Source organism: Delphinapterus leucas, chromosome 1 (assembly GCF_059928025.1).
Source record: "Delphinapterus leucas isolate spDelLeu-1000000601 "Yukka" chromosome 1, BTC_Dleu_Yukka2, whole genome shotgun sequence".
Lineage (NCBI taxonomy): Eukaryota > Metazoa > Chordata > Mammalia > Artiodactyla > Monodontidae > Delphinapterus > Delphinapterus leucas.
In genome coordinates this window covers 34,026,802-34,042,669 of record NC_143129.1, presented here as the reverse complement: position 1 = coordinate 34,042,669, position 15,868 = coordinate 34,026,802, and the positions used below count along the sequence as shown (strand labels likewise).

The following is a 15,868-nucleotide window of genomic DNA, read 5'->3' as shown; positions in this document are numbered from 1 at the left end:
AAATAAAAATTATTAAAAAAAAATTTAAAGTAATAAAGAAGAAAGAAAGAAAGAAGAGAGCAACCACACCAAAAAACAAACCCACCAATGACAAGAAGCGCTAAAAACTATAGTAAAAAAAGACAGACAGAACCCTAGGACAAATGGTAAAAGCAAAGCTATACAGACAAAATCACACATAGATGCATAGACATGCACACTTAGAAAAAGAGAAAAAGGGAAAAAAAAAATATATATCATTGCTCCCAAAGTCCATCTCCTCAATTTGGGATGATTCGTTTTGTATTCAAGTATTCCACAGATGCAGGGTACATCAAGTTGACTGTGGTGAGTTAATCCGCTGCTCCTGATGCTGCTGGGAGAGATTTCCCTTTCTCTTCTTTGTTCGCACAGCTCCTGGGTTTCAGCTTTGGATTTGGCCCTGCCTCTGTGAGTAGGTCACCTGAGGGCGTCTGTTCTTCACTCAGTAAGGACGGGGTTAGCTGATTTGGGGGCCCTGGCTCACTCAGGCCAGGGGGAGGGAGGGGTACAGAATGCTGGGGGAGCCTGTGGCGGCAGAGGCCGGCGTGGCATTGCACCAGCCTGAGGTGCGCTGTGTGTTCTCCTGGGGAAGTTGTCCCTGGATCACGGGACCCTGGCAGTGGCAGACTGCACAGGCTCTCGGGACGTGCAGTGTGGATAGTGACCTGTGCTTGCACACAGGCTTCTTGGTGGATGCAGCAGCAGCCTTAGCATCTCACGCCCGTCTCTGGGGTCCGTGCTGATAGCTGCAGCTCATGCCCATCTTTGGAGCTCCTTTAAGCAGCGCTCTGAATCCCCTCTTCTTGCGCACCAGGAAACAAAGAGGCATGAAAAAGTCTCTTGCCTCTTCAGCAGCTCCAGACTTTTTCCCAGACTCCCTCCAGGCTAGCCGTGGCGCACTAGCCCCCTTCAGGCTGTGTTCACACAGCCAACCCCAGTCCTCTCCCTGGGATCTGACAGAAGCCCGTGCCTCAGCTCTCAGCCCCCACCCGTCCAGGCAGGTGAGCAGACAAGCCTCTTGGGCTGGTGAGTGCTGGTCGGCACCGATCCTCTCTGTGGGAATCTCTCCACTTTGCCCTCTGCACCCCTGTTGCTGCACTCTCCTCTGTGGCTCCGAAGCTCCGCAGTCTCCGCCCACGAAGGGGCTTCCTAGTGTGTGGAAACCTTTCCTCTTTCACAGCTCCCTCCCACTGGTGCAGGTTCCATCCCTATTCTTTTGCCTGTTTTTTCTTTTTTCTTTTGCCCTACCCAGGTACGTGGGGAAGTTTCTTGCCTTTTGGGAGGTCTGAGGTCTTCTGCCAGCGTTCAGTTGGTGTTGTGTAGGAGCTGTTCCACATGTAGATAGATGTATTTCTGATGTATTTGTGGGGAGGAAGGTGATCTCCATGTCTTACTCTTTTGCCACCTTGAAGCTCCTCGACTAAACCATTTAAAAACTAAATATAGGGTTTCCCTGGTGGCGCAGTGGTTGAGAGTCCGTCTGCCGATGCAGGGGACATGGGTTCGTGCCCTGGTCCGGGAAGATTCCAAATGCCGCGGAGCGGCTAGGTCCGTGAGCCATGGCCGCTGAGCCTGCACGCCCAGATCCTGTGCTCCGCAACAGGAGAGGCCACAACAGTGAGAGGCCCACGTATCGCGAAAAAAAAACAAAACTAAATACAATTTGCAAATACTTGTTCTTACTTCCATACAAAAGATGTGACTTTCTGTACTAAGAAGAGTTCCATTAATCTGTAGCACTGATTCTGACTACCAGGTAACCATGATGGCAATCAAATCATGGAACTTTTTCAGAGAATACACTGTGTCCAGGGTAGTGCTAAAAGGAGTACGCTCCTATCAGATTAAGGGCAGAAGTATCTCTAGAGGTGGAGTCTGAGTAACAGGTCAAAACTGGTTTTCTTCTTGCCTGATCATGGAGTTTCACCAACTTTATATTTTATTTTTTAAATAAAGCATAAATTTAAAAATAGTCATAAGTAGAATAGATGCCCACATCAGACACATTGATGAATTTTAAATAAAAATGTTATTTTAATGTTTGACTTCTTATAGTGGTAATAGTGGTTTTTGTGCTTTAAAAATTATTGATTTTCTTTTAATTTCTGTTATAAAGGCATTATTTTGATTATAATACCTGAATTGATTCAACGATATTTTAAAATTCTATTGCCATTGATTTCCCTCTAAATTTTTCACTGTGGTAAAATATATATAACATAATATTTGTCATTTTAACCATTTTCATTGTACGATTCAGTGGCATTAATTAAATTTACAATGTTGTGCAATCATCACCATTGCACAATATCCGATTCCAAAATTTAACACCCCAAACCATACCCCTTTCCAAAATTCTTTCATCACTCCAAACAGAAACTGTAACTGTATAGCAATAACTCTTCAACCCTCCTTCCTCCAGCCACTGGTAACCACTAATCTACTTTGTATCTCTATGAATTTGCTTGTTTTAGATATTTCATGTAAATGGAATCATACATTTGTCATTTGTTTCTGGCTTATTTCATTTAGCATAATGTTTTCAAGGTTCATTTCTGTTGTAGCATGTATTCAAACTTCGTTTCTTTTTGTAACTGAGTAATAATCCATTATATGTATTGACATATACTGTATTTTGTTTACCCCTTCATCTGCTGCTGGACACTTGGGTTGTTGTCACCTTTTGGCTACTGTGAATAACACTACAATGAACACTGACTTAAATACAAGTATCTGTTTGAGTCCTAGCTTTCAATTATTCTGGGTATAGCCTACTAGTGGAATTGCTGGGTCATATGATAATTCTGTTTAGCTTTTTGAGGGACCACTAAATTGTTTTCCACAGCGGCTACCCCATTTTTCACATTCCCACCAGCAAAGTACAAGAATTTCAATTTCTCCATACCCTTACCAACACTTATCTTCTTTTTTTTTCTTTAACATTATTGCCATCCCAGTAGATGTGAAGCAGTATTTCATTGTGGTTCTGATCTGCATTTCTTAATGACAAATGATGTTGAGTGACTTTCATGTGCTTATTAGCCATTTTTATATCTCTTTGGAGAAATGTCTACTCAAGTCTTTTGACCATTTTTTAAGGGGGCTGTTTGTATATTTGTTGTTGAGTTGTAGGATTTCTTTATATACTCTGGATATTATAAGATATATATGGTTTTGCAAATATTTTCTCCAATTCTGAGAGTTGTCTTTTTCCTCTCTTGATAGTATCCTTAGATGCACAAGTTTTTAATTTTGATGAAGTCCAATTTACCTACTTTTTCTTTTGTTGCTTGTGCTATTGGTATCATATCTAAGAATCCACTGCCAAATCCAAGGTCATGACGATTTATCCCTATGATTTCTTCTAAGAGTTTTATGGCTTTAGCTCTTATATTCGGGTCACTGATCCATTTTGAGTTAATTTTTATATGTGTTGTAAGGTAGGGGTCCAAATTCATTCTTTAACATGTAGAAATCCGGTTGTCCTAGCTTTATCTGTTGGAAAGACCACTCTTTCGTCTACTGAATGGACTTGGCACCCTTCTCAAAAACCTACTGTAGCAGTTTCCTTGGGCTGCCATAAAAAAGTACCATAAATTGAGTAGCTTAAAACAGTCCAAGTTTATTCTCTCAAAGTTCTGGATTCACGAAGTCCAAAATCAAGGACTTGGCAGGGCCATGTTTCCTCCAAAACTTCCATGGAAGAATCCTTCCTTGCCTCTTCCAGTTTCTGGTAGCCCCAGGTTTCCTTAGCTTCTGGTAGCATAACTCTTAATCTCTGCTTCTATCTTTACATGGCTGTCTTCTCTCTGTGTCTGTCTCCTCCTCATCATATGACACCAAGTTATATTGGCTTAAGGTCCACCCTAATGACTTCATTTAACTTGATCGCATCCTCAAAGACCCTATTTCCTAATAAGATCACATTCACAAGTATGGGATATTAGGACTTTGATACATCTTTGGGGGTGGGGGACACAATTCAAACCATAACAGCCATAGATATATGGGTTTTCTTCTGAACTCTTCATTCTGTTCCATTTGTCTGTATGTCTACCCTTATTCCAGTATTGCTAGCTTTGTAATAAATTTTGAAGCTGAGAAGTGAGTTGTGTAACTTTATTCTTCTTTTTCAACATTGTTTTGCCATTTTTAAATTTTGCCAAACTTTGCCAAACTCTTCAGAAACAGAAAATCTTTAATCAATCTTCATTATGGGTCACATTTTCCTGCTTCTTTACAGGCCTGATAATTTTTTATTGGCTAACAAACACTGGGAATTTTACCTTTGTATTTCTGTATTCCTATAAATATTCTTGAACTTTGGTCTGGGACACAGCTAAGTTACTTAAAAACAGTGTGACCCTTTTGAGTATTGTTTTTAAGATTGAGATAAGAGTAGAACTCAGACTAGGGTTAATTATTTCCCCACTACTAAGGGGTAGAGACCAATTCCCTGTGAATTGTGAGGTTTTCCAGTCTGGCTGTTAGCAACAGGCACCATTCCTGACCCTGTTAGTGCCGGATGCTGTTAACTCTAATTTGAGTGGGATTTTTTCCCCTGCCCTTGGGTAGTTTCTTCACATATGTGTGCTGATCAGTACTCAACTGCATACTCAAGGGTAATCTTCCACAGAGTTCTTTCTCTATGTAGCTCTTTCCTCTCCGATGGTGTGTCCTGTGAATTGGAACCCATCTTGGTCTCCTTGGACTCGCAGCTTCCTCCCTCCACCTCACAAATTGTCAGACAACTTACATTTGTTACACATAATCCAGGACACAGACACCTTACCAGTCATGTCTCTTAATCTTATCTCCATGTAAGAAAAGATTTATTCTGCAAGCTCCTAAACAGCCATTCCCACATTTCCTAAGATACTGCTCTGCTAGTTGACAGAAATGCCACATAGAAAGTACCTCTTCCACTCTCTAATGAATGAGTTCCCCCCAGTTTGAACTTAAGATATGTTTCAGTTACAAGGGGCCTATATCCAAACAGAATCATTACTGCCTTCTTCTCAGTTGCTAGTCTCACTACTCCATCTCACTGAGGAGCCCAGAAAAATCTCTGTACTATTCTATTTCCCTCATTGAATTTCTTTAAATAAGGTTTCATTATACATGTAACTCATATACTCATATAGCTATATAGTGGCTTTACTTTTACTGTCTCAAAACTATAAAATAAGTTCTTTAATTTTAAAGTAAAAACGTACGTAAACATATGCAAATCTGACTTTTCTGGGGACAATGTAGGGTTTCTCAGTCTCAGCACTATTGATATTTTTGGCCAAATAATTCTTTGTTGGGTGTGTTTGGTGGGGGTGGTATAGGAGGTATGAAGAAGTATGTTATATACTGTAGGATGTTTGCAACCCCCCCCGGTCTCTTGACCTTTGCCTACTGAATGTCAGTAGCAACCACCTCCAACCCTCTACCATGCACAACAATCAAAATGGGGACTTCCCTGATTGTCCAGTGGGTAAGACTCTGCGCTCCCAATGCAGGGGGCCCAGGTTCAATCCCTGGTCAGGGAACTAGATCCCAGTGCAACTAAAGATCCTGCAACTAAGAAGTTTGCATGCTGCAACTAAAGATCCTGCATGAGGCAACGAAGATCCCATGTGCCACAACTAAGACCTGGGGCAGCCTAAATAAATAAATGACTAAATAAATAAATATATTTTAAAAAATCAACTGTCTCTTAAAAAAAAAAAAATCAAAATGTCTCCAAATACTGCCAAATATCTTTTGGGAGAATTGGGGGAAGGCAGGATCACCCCAGTTGAGAAAATCTGGGCTAACAGAACAAATCTCTCTATTCTAAGTACTTGTTTACAGTTTTTTTACCAACAAAACGGGGGAGGGCAAGGGGATAAGATTCTAATCTAGATTACCAGGACCTATTAAAGTAACTAAATCTCAAAAACCTGGGGATCCATTTTTCTAATTACTTTGCTCAAAAACATCTTAAAAGGGCTTCCCTGGTGGTGCAGGGGTTAAGAATCCGCCTGCCAACGCAGGGGACAGGGGTTCGAGCCCTGGTCCAGGAAGATCCCAAATGCCGCGGAGCAACTAAGCCCGTGTGCCACAACTACTGAGCCTGCACTCTAGAGCCTGTGAGCCACAACTACTGAAGCCCCTGCACCTAGAGCCCGTGCTCCGCAACAAGAGAAGCTACCGCAATGAGAAGCCCGCGCACTGCAACGAAGAGCAGCCCCCGCTCACCGCAACTAGAGAAAGCCCGCGTGCAGCAACGAAGACCCAACAAAGCCAAAAATAAATAAAATAAATAAATAAAATAAAAAATAAATTAATTTAAAAAAATCTTATAAGTATGTTTTAAAAGTAACTCCTTTATACATAATTCAGTAAATGCCAACAATCTGTATGCTCAAACTACTGGAAGATATAATGAAAACCTCGAAAAGAAAAAGAGAGATTAATTCCAGTATCAATTAAGTACCCATAATTAAAATTCAGTTTTACTTCATTCTATGCTAATTTTATGAATTACTTACAAGTCTTATTTTAAAAGTGTATAATGTGAAACTTCTTACTTCTTAAAAACAAAATTCTCTACTCAAAGCTCTCATTTTTCAAAATATAATCTCCAAGACTTAGAACTTATTTTTAAATGATACAAGGGGAGAAAATTTATTAAAATAGTAACTAGAGCTTAAAGAGGGAGAGCTGGAAAGTTCAAATGTTAAGTAGAGTTGCTCTCCAAAGGAGTAGAAAAATATTTCATGTCAGTTCCAGGTTTTGAGTCGACACATACAGAAGGCAGACGCAATTACCTGCAACATGAGCTCACAGTCATCTCTTCCAACAAAAATCATTTCTCGTGGCAGCCTGTGGCGAGTGCCTCCACTGCTCACCAAAAACCAGGATGTTAAGCTCATTTTCTGCTTAGCTTCTAAGTCTTTGGCAAAGCTACGTCATCCTGCAGAGAGAGATTCAGAAAAACATACATTTAGATATTTTCAACTTTAGCATTTATTCACCAAACCCTATAACTAGGCCTTGGAATAGAACTGCATTCAACATTTACCCCTGACTACATAAATAAGACAGGCCACGGGTCCCAGGAAACAACCTATCTACCAAATTCTCAGCAGTAAATTAAGTCCATGGACTCCATTAAGAGTTCACTTTGCAAACATTACAGTCCCAGATCTTACTACATCTCAAGTACAGTCATAAACTATAACCTTTGCCCTATGACTTTGCAATTCCTCCAATTAAAGGTGGGAGTAAAACTTCCCACTCCATAAATCTGGGCTCTGCCTCATGACTTGTTTTGGCCAATGGAATGGTGTTAATAGCTGTGATGCAAGTGGAAGCTAAAACGTGCTTGGGCAATTGGGTTTGACCTCTTGTACCTCTGCCATTACCATAGAAAGAACACGCCCTAGCTAGCCCATTACTTCAAGAAGAATGAGACACATGTAGAACAGATGTGTATCTAACACAGAACTTGAAGCAGGCCCTCAGTATATCATTCAACCCTTAGCTGAAAAATAGAATTAGTGTTGTTTTAAGCCACTGAGAGACGTGGAGTGATTTGCTTCATCACTGACTATAATGCACAAAAGGTGAGTATAATTTACTGAAATATAGTATCTTTTTAAAAGTACAGATAGGGCTTCCCTGGTGGCGCAGTGGTTGAGAATCCGCCTGCCAATGCGGGGGACGTGGGTTCGTGCCCCAGTCCGGGGGTATCCCACGTGCCGTGAAGCGGCTGGGCCCGTGAGCCATGGCCGCTGAGCCTGCGTGTCCAGAGCCTGTGCTCCGTGGCGGGAGAGGCCACAGCAGTGAGAGGCCCGCGTTCCAAAAAAAAAGAGTTCACTTAAAAAGGAATACATTAGGCAATTAAGTAGGTAGTCAACTAATAACATTTGTCATATCTCTATAGCTTATAAAGGTCTACAATTTGACATAGCTTATAAAGGTCTACAATTCTCAAGTAAATGATCACATTAGTATCATGTTAACCTCAGTAAACACTAGCAATGTTATACAAATAAGTGTCTCAATTATAAATGTTTTGAGAAAGACACTCAATTCAAATGAATATATTTGATATCTGATTAAGAGCTAACAATGGACACCAAAGAAATTGCTTCTTTGTCTACCAAGTGTAGACCACTTAATGCACTTTCAAAAACATGCAATTTCAATTTCTCTGTCCTAACGTGTACGGTACTTTTTCATTTTTTTTAAGTGAATGGTGTGTTTTTTTTAAATTTATTTATTTTATTTTTGGCTGCACTGGGTCTCCACTGCTGCACTCGGGCTTTTCTCTAGTTAAGGGGAGCGGGGGCTACCCCATGCTGCGGTGCACGGGCTTTTCACTGAGGTGGCTTCTCTTGCTGCGGAGCACGGGTCCTAGGCGTGCGGGCTCTAGAGCGCAGGCCCAGCAGTTGTGGCGCACGGACCCAGCCGCTCTGCCGCATGTGGGATCCTCCCAGACCAGGGCTCGAACCCATGTCCGCTGCATTCGCAGGCAGATTCCTAACCACTGCGCAACCAGGGAAGCCCTATACTGTACTTTCTAAATATGTTTCTTCTAGAGCAGCAGCTCCTAAACTTTTTGTCCTTAAGACTCTTTTACACTTTTTTTTTAAAAAAAGGACCCTAAAGAACATTTTGTTTACATGGGTTAGATATATTAATATTTACCATATTAGAAATAAAAACTGAGAAACTGGTATGTATTAATTCATTTAAAATGATCAATAAATCAATTTTACAGAAAAAATGGCTAACATTTTAATGAAGATTTACTATATTTCCAAAACAAATAATTAGTGAGAAGAATAGCACTACTTTACATTTTTAAAAATCTCTTTAAGCTCTGGCTTAACAGAAGATTTTCGTATCTGCTCTGAATTCAATCTGTTGCCATATACTGTTTAACTTAAAATATTTAAAAGCCTAGCTTCATACTTATTCCTAGATAAGTAGTGGGAAATGGGAAATTTATTTTAATAGTCTTTCCAAATAACTGAAGATAGTTTTCTCTGATACTACATCAAAAGTTCACAGGTGGTAATTTCCTGAAAGTTATTTATAATATGGAATCTGAAACTTTCCATACATTTTAACATGAAAATCCATCTTCTGCTCTGAAGAGATTTTGTTAACACTGTGCATTGGTCATTTGAAAAAGACTGGTTCCCTGAGTTACACAGATCTTCCAAGTGATGACACATTTCATTATACTATTTTAAAATATCACATTCATTTATATCATCACCCATCTCACCTGAAAATTCTTTAATTACTGGGCAGCTGTTAAGCAACAGAATCAAGCTCCTAAAATTCTAATTTTCTCTTAGAAAAATTTGCCTAAATTTTATTGGTAAAAAAATACTGTCAATTCTTTTCCTTGAAGTGACAGGTTTATACTGTCTGCTAAATACTCAGGTCTACAAAACCATAATTTGTCTGTCAGTCATCGTTTCAAGTAAAAATCATGTTCTATGAAACAACTGGCTAGTTCAGCTCACAACTCAAACAATGACACAAGTGCTTTTTCTTGTGACAACTGTGGCACTTTGGTATACAGCGTTAAGTGCTTTATATGTATTTCCATTTAGTCTTACAAAACATTAAAAAGATGTAATTCAAAGGTCAAGACTTAATAAACAATCATTTTTAACACTTCATCAAGGACATTCTTAAGTGAAAATGGCTTTTTTTCTTACCTGCAAGTGCATGCCAGTGAAGAATATTATTACTATTAGCATAGTATGGTGCCAATGCCTTGACTAAGGAAGCAGCAGCTTTAGCCACCACTGTTTTTCCATATTATCAGTTCAAAGGTCTATACAGCAAAAAAGCCAATAATGTTTTGATAGTATTATGAAAATAGTTTTGACCTTGTGACCCTTGAAACGGTTTCAAGGATTCCCAGAGGCCTGTTGACTGGGCTCTAAGAATTACTATTATCTTAGAGGATGTGACTATGTCATTAAGAGCATAAACTTAAGAGTCAGACAGATTGGTGGAGAAGTCTGATTCCTGGTTCCACCACTTATTTCCACACGACCTTGGGCAAGTTACTTATTACCCCGTGTCCCTTAGTTTCCTCTTGTGTAAAATGGGAATAAGGATAGTATCTACTCAACAGTTTTTTTCTTATTGATCAAAAGAATACTACTTGTAAATATTTTTCCCATGAAATTCCCATATACATTCTTATATGATTTAATTAGAAGCTATACTACAAAACAGTGAAACAAAACATTCTGCAATAAGAAACACAACTATATATTAAAAGAGAAACCTTTAAAATGTAGAATTTCATGTTAAGGTAAAAATCCCATATATTATGAACTTATCTACACATACATGAAACAATTGGTTTCACCAAAATAAGCAAATAATTTTCTGTAAAGTTAGAACAATTAAGTCTTACTCCCTTCTCAATTTATTGAATTGATATGGTTAATTTATGTGGATTCTTAAATCTTCCATTCACCTAATTTCTTGATGCAAATGTTGTTGTTAGTCTTCCATCCACCTGTCTACTTTCTGTCAAAATGCTTTTTAGCATTTTATATGTATGTCCTGGCCAAATAGAGAATCAAAAAAATTTTACCAGAAGAAAAAACCTTCAATCTAAATATGGTATATAATTTGCATACTGCCTTTCCAAGGAAAGACAATTTTAAAACATGACATTAATAAGTAAGTCAACAGTTATAAACTCATTTAAGGGAACTGAAGAAAAAAAACTTTTCAGCATTTGTATGGGCAATGTCCATAAGACATGTTAAAGGAAATCAAATTAACCTAAATACAATAAACGAAACACCAGAGCCAACCATGGGCAACAAGAACAGTTTCCAGACATTTTTTAAATCACAACGTAGTATGTAAGCATGATTCATATGCTACAAAAATATTTTAATTATTTAGACAATAGCAAGCATAATTATATACCAATATGTAATATATAACTACACAATATAAACATACAGTAATTATATAACTATATAAAATTAAATTAAATTAAAATAATGGCTTTTTATATATTTTATTTTGATTTTCAATGACACTTAAAAGGTAACAAATATACACATTTTCTAAGAAACAAAAATGAAACGCATAATCCTCAAGATGAAGGGTATTTATTTACTGGGGTGGGGCAGTGACCGTGAGTCATCTTCTAGTTTTTCTACAATGGGAGGGAATGAGATATGATATAAACCCACTGTCTCTCAGTTCTCACATGGGACTCTTCCCTTATCTAAGACAGCTTTCTCACTGGTCCCTTAGTTGCAATGCTCTTTTCCTACTCACTGAGTTAATACTGACATTTGCATATGGTGAAAACTGAGCTTCCTCAGTGGCCAAGGCAGAAGTTTCAGCTCAGCTTCCTCTAAATGGCAGGAAAAGGGGCCTTTGGGTTTGCCGACTGGATGGAATATGCCCAAGGTCTTGACTTGGGCACTTCAGATATCCTATCTGTAAAAATGAAAAGAAAAAAAAAATAACGCAAAAAAACAAGAAGAGAGCACATCAAGATAAAATGAGATATAGATATGCTATCTTGTAGTATCCAGCATATTGGGAGGCACTCAATTTATGCTCATTGCCTTTTCTCCCTCTCCTCCTAATCTTTTCTGCCAAATAATACAATAATGTCATAATTTGAGACTCAAAATACATCAACCAAACAATAAACATACGTTGAATATCTTCTATGTCAATGTTCTAAAATTATTCACTTAAAGAAATAGTTTAGGGTAAAAATTATGGCAATATAATATGCCTTATACCTTACTCATAAAATTAAAAATACTATAACCTTTATTTTATACATATTTCAATTCTGAAAAGTACATTTAATGGATCACTGATTAAAATTCCTGTAACACTTTCTCAAAGCACAAATAGTTTTCAGGTCATACTGGGGATCTAAAGACTGAAGAGTATGGAAGACCCTGACCTTTGCAAAGATTACAGTCCCAGATCTTATTACATCTCAAGTACAGCCATAAACTATAACCTTTGCCCTATGACTTTGCAATTCCTCCAATTAAAGGTGGGAGTAAAACTTCCCACTCCATAAATCTGGGCTCTGCCTCATGACTTGTTTTGGCCAATGGAATGGTGTTAATAGCTGTGATGCAAATGGAAGCTAAAATGTGCTTGGGCAATTGGGTTTGACCTCTTGTACCTCTGCCATTACCATAGAAAGAACACGCCCTAGCTAGCCCATTACTTCAAGAAGAATGAGACACATGTAGAACAGATGTGTATCTAACACAGAACTTGAAGCAGGCCCTCAGTATATCATTCAACCCTTAGCTGAAAAATAGAATTAGTGTTGTTTTAAGCCATTGAGAGACGTGGAGTGATTTGCTTCATCACTGACTATAATGCACAAAAGGTGAGTATAATTTACTGAAATATAGTATCTTTTTAAAAGTACAGATAGGGCTTCCCTGGTGGCGCAGTGGTTGAGAATCCGCCTGCCGATGCGGGGGACGCGGGTTCGTGCCCCAGTCCGGGGGTATCCCACGTGCCGTGAAGCGGCTGGGCCCGTGAGCCATGGCCGCTGAGCCTGCATGTCCAGAGCCTGTGCTCCGTGGCGGGAGAGGCCACAGCAGTGAGAGGCACGCGTACCAAAAAAAAAAAAAAAAAAAAAAAAAGTACACTGATAGTCCAATACACTCACTTGAGTATTTTCAGAAATACACAATTGAAATTTTGTTGAAATTGTTCCCTTTTTTCCAGTTTCTTCATCTCAGAATGGTAACATTTATTTGCATAATTAAACCTAAGGCTGTTATGTGTTACAGAACTACAAATTGTAGATAAAGGAAGCTTATATTAACAAAAAGTCCAACAAGGAGAGAATCCAGCTATAGAAGAAGATGCAAGCTCACTTTTTCTTTGGGAAAAAGGTCAACATCTATAGTTTACTTTTTCACCATCTGGAACAGTTCAGTTTACCCACAGGAGAATCCTCCAATCTCCTCCCAAAGTGGGCAAAAGCACACTGATGATGCTGTGGAAGCCAAGTCAAGAAGAAATAACTGGGGGGAACCTCACCATTCCATGTGAAGAGTTTCTATGTATTTATCTCCTTGGTTAAGCATAGCACCTTATCCTACCCTTGAAGGACCTTGAGGGTCACATGTTTAGAGTCTCTCTGATTTAGTATCTTCAGATAATAAACCTCTAATCTTCTGCGGGAATAGGGGTTTGGGCAATGGAGCCTACTAGTTCTTTATATGAACTTCAACTGATTTTCTTGGTTTCAGTCCACCCTGTCTTCCAAGATAATTGGTATCTCACATTCCCAAGCCTTTCCAAGATTCTATGAGGATTCCTTTTTTTCTTTATTTCTTCCTCCCACAGCTCCCCCTCTGCCAAAACTTTCTCAACTTCTCTTCCCAAGTAGCTTCCTCTCATTCTCTTTGTATTAGTGAGACTGGGAAGGAACAGAGAAAACTCCAGGGGCCCTATTCAGTATACTTCTAGAAAACTGCTTCTTTTATCATATGATTTTGAAATAAAATAACATTAAAATAAACTAGCTATTCAAAATATAATAAAATATCTCAATGATCATACATTATCCCAATTTTCTTTAGTGTCATAATCGTTTCCTTTTCTTTTTTCCAGATTGACTCAAGAACGTTAGCTACTCTTAAAAGAATTGAATTCCCAATGATAATGTCTGCTCTCCATATCTGTAGTTTGGTTACTTCATTCTAATTGCATTGATTTCAAACTTCAGGTTATATACTATTAAAATTACAAACACCAGCTATGATTCAACAGAAGCTAAATAAAAGGGGCAAAAGTCTCCACAGTCATGTTAATCTAACTCTGGATATGCCTCCAAACAATCCCTGGACAAATGAGCATTGTATAGTTCATCAAACAACATATGATACGCTAATGTTTCCATACTCTCAGATGAAATGGCTAAAAGAATATTCTTGGTAACTTTATGAATTTGGAAAGAAGCTACGATAAGGAAAACTAATGGATGAGTTCAAACACTTATGTATTTCAAGGTACTTCCTCATAAAACCTTTGTATTAAATTCTCCTAGTAAAACGAAGAAAAAGGCAAGCTGGATAAAACAAAAGGATCCTGTCTATGAGAGAGTCTGTATATGTAAGGACACAAAGAGGTTGAAAGTAAAAGGATAAAACAAGAAATTCCATGCAAACCGGAATCAAAAGAATGAGGTGGCTATGTTAATGTCAAATAGAATAGATTTTAATTCAAAAGAGCTTACAAAAGACAAAGATCATTATATATTGATAAAATGTTCAACGCAGCAAGAAGATATAAAAACTGCAAACATATACACACCTAACAACAGAACATCAAAATATGTGAAGCAAAAATGGACAAAATTAAAAAGATAAGTAGACAGTAGAACAGTAACAGTGAAGACTTCAATGCCCCATTTTCAACTATGAAAAACAACCAGACAGAAGATCAATAAAGAAAGAGGAGACTTGGTAACACTATGAACCAATCTGACCTAACAGATACATACAAAACACTCCACTCAACTATAGCAGAATCACATTCTTTTCAAGTGCACAAAGAATATTCTCCATAACAGGCCATAATGTTAGGCCTAAAACAAGTCTTAATGAAAAGATGGAAATATTACAAAACAACTTTTCTAATCACAATCTAATGAAATTAGAAATCAATAACATCAGGAAAGTTGGAAAATTCTCAATATGTAAAAACTAAACAACACACTCTTTAACAATGAGTGGGTAAAAGAAGCAATCATAAGAAAGTTAAAAAATAAATTGAAACAAATGAAAAGAACAATACAGAATAACAAAACTTGTAAGATGTGCTCAAAAGCAGTCCTAATAGAGACATTTCCAGCTGTAACTACTATAAAAAAAACAAGCAAAAAAAAGATCTCAAATCAATAATCTAAATGCACACCTTAAGGAAACCAAACCCAAAAGTAACTGAAGCAAGAAAATAATAAAGATTACTGTTTCTAGTTGTGGCCTTTCTTTTTTGCTTAAAGAAGTCACTTTAACGTTCTTGTAAAGTTTGTTTGGTGGCGCTGAACTCTTTTAGCTTTTGCTTGTTTGTAAAATTTTGATCTATCAAATCTGAATGAGAACCTTGACAGGTAGAGTTTTCTGGTTTGTAGACTTTTCCCTTTCATCACTTTAAATATATTGTGTCACTTCCTTCTGACCTGCAGAGTTTCTGCTAAAAAATCAGCTCAGTTCCTTATGTGTAACTGTTGCTTATCCCTTGCTGCTTTTTTTTTTTTTTTTTTTTTGCGCAGTACGCGGGCCTCTCACTGCTGTGGCCTCTCCCATTGCGGAGCTCAGGCTCTGGACGTGCAGGCTCAGCAGCCATGGCTCACGGGCCTAGCCACTCCATGGCATGTGGGATCTTCCCGGACCGGGGCACGAACCTGTGTCCCCTGCATCGGCAGGTGGACTCTCAACCACTGTACCACCAGGGAAGCCCCCCTTGCTGCTTTTAATAACCTCTTTTTATCTTTAACTTTTGCCATTTTAATTACAATGTATCTTGGTGTGGTGCCCTTTGGGTTGATCCTATTTCAGACTCTACATCCTGGACCTAGATGTCTGTTTCCTTTCCTAGGTTAGGGAAGTTTTCAGCTGTTATATCTTCAAATATGTTCTCTGCCCCTTTCTCTCTCTCTTCTACTTCTAGGACCCCTATAGTGTTAATGTTTTTACACCTGACTTTGTGCCAGTGGTCTCTTAATCCATCCTCATTTTAAATTTAAACATTTTTCTCTTGAGCTTGGGTGATTGCCACTACTCTGTCTCCCAGTTTGCTGACTGTTCCT

The 15,868-nt window shown here is 38.4% G+C and overlaps 1 protein-coding gene across 12 annotated transcripts in view; it reads right to left on the bottom strand.

Annotated features, from left to right (window-relative positions):
* Nucleotides 1-15,868, bottom strand: part of CEP170 (centrosomal protein 170) — a 146,420-nt gene that overhangs the window by 103,918 nt on the left and 26,634 nt on the right. For 11 of the 12 annotated variants that reach the window (XM_089918833.1, XM_089918753.1, XM_089919100.1 and 8 more), the window contains exon 2: nucleotides 6,822-6,967. In XM_089918833.1, the coding sequence (XP_089774959.1) occupies nucleotides 6,822-6,926 (105 nt within the window). In that variant the 5' untranslated portion in view covers nucleotides 6,927-6,967. Of the gene's footprint in view, nucleotides 1-6,821; nucleotides 6,968-11,349; nucleotides 15,333-15,868 lie in introns of those variants that run through there. The other variant, XM_089918794.1, reaches the window with a different exon arrangement.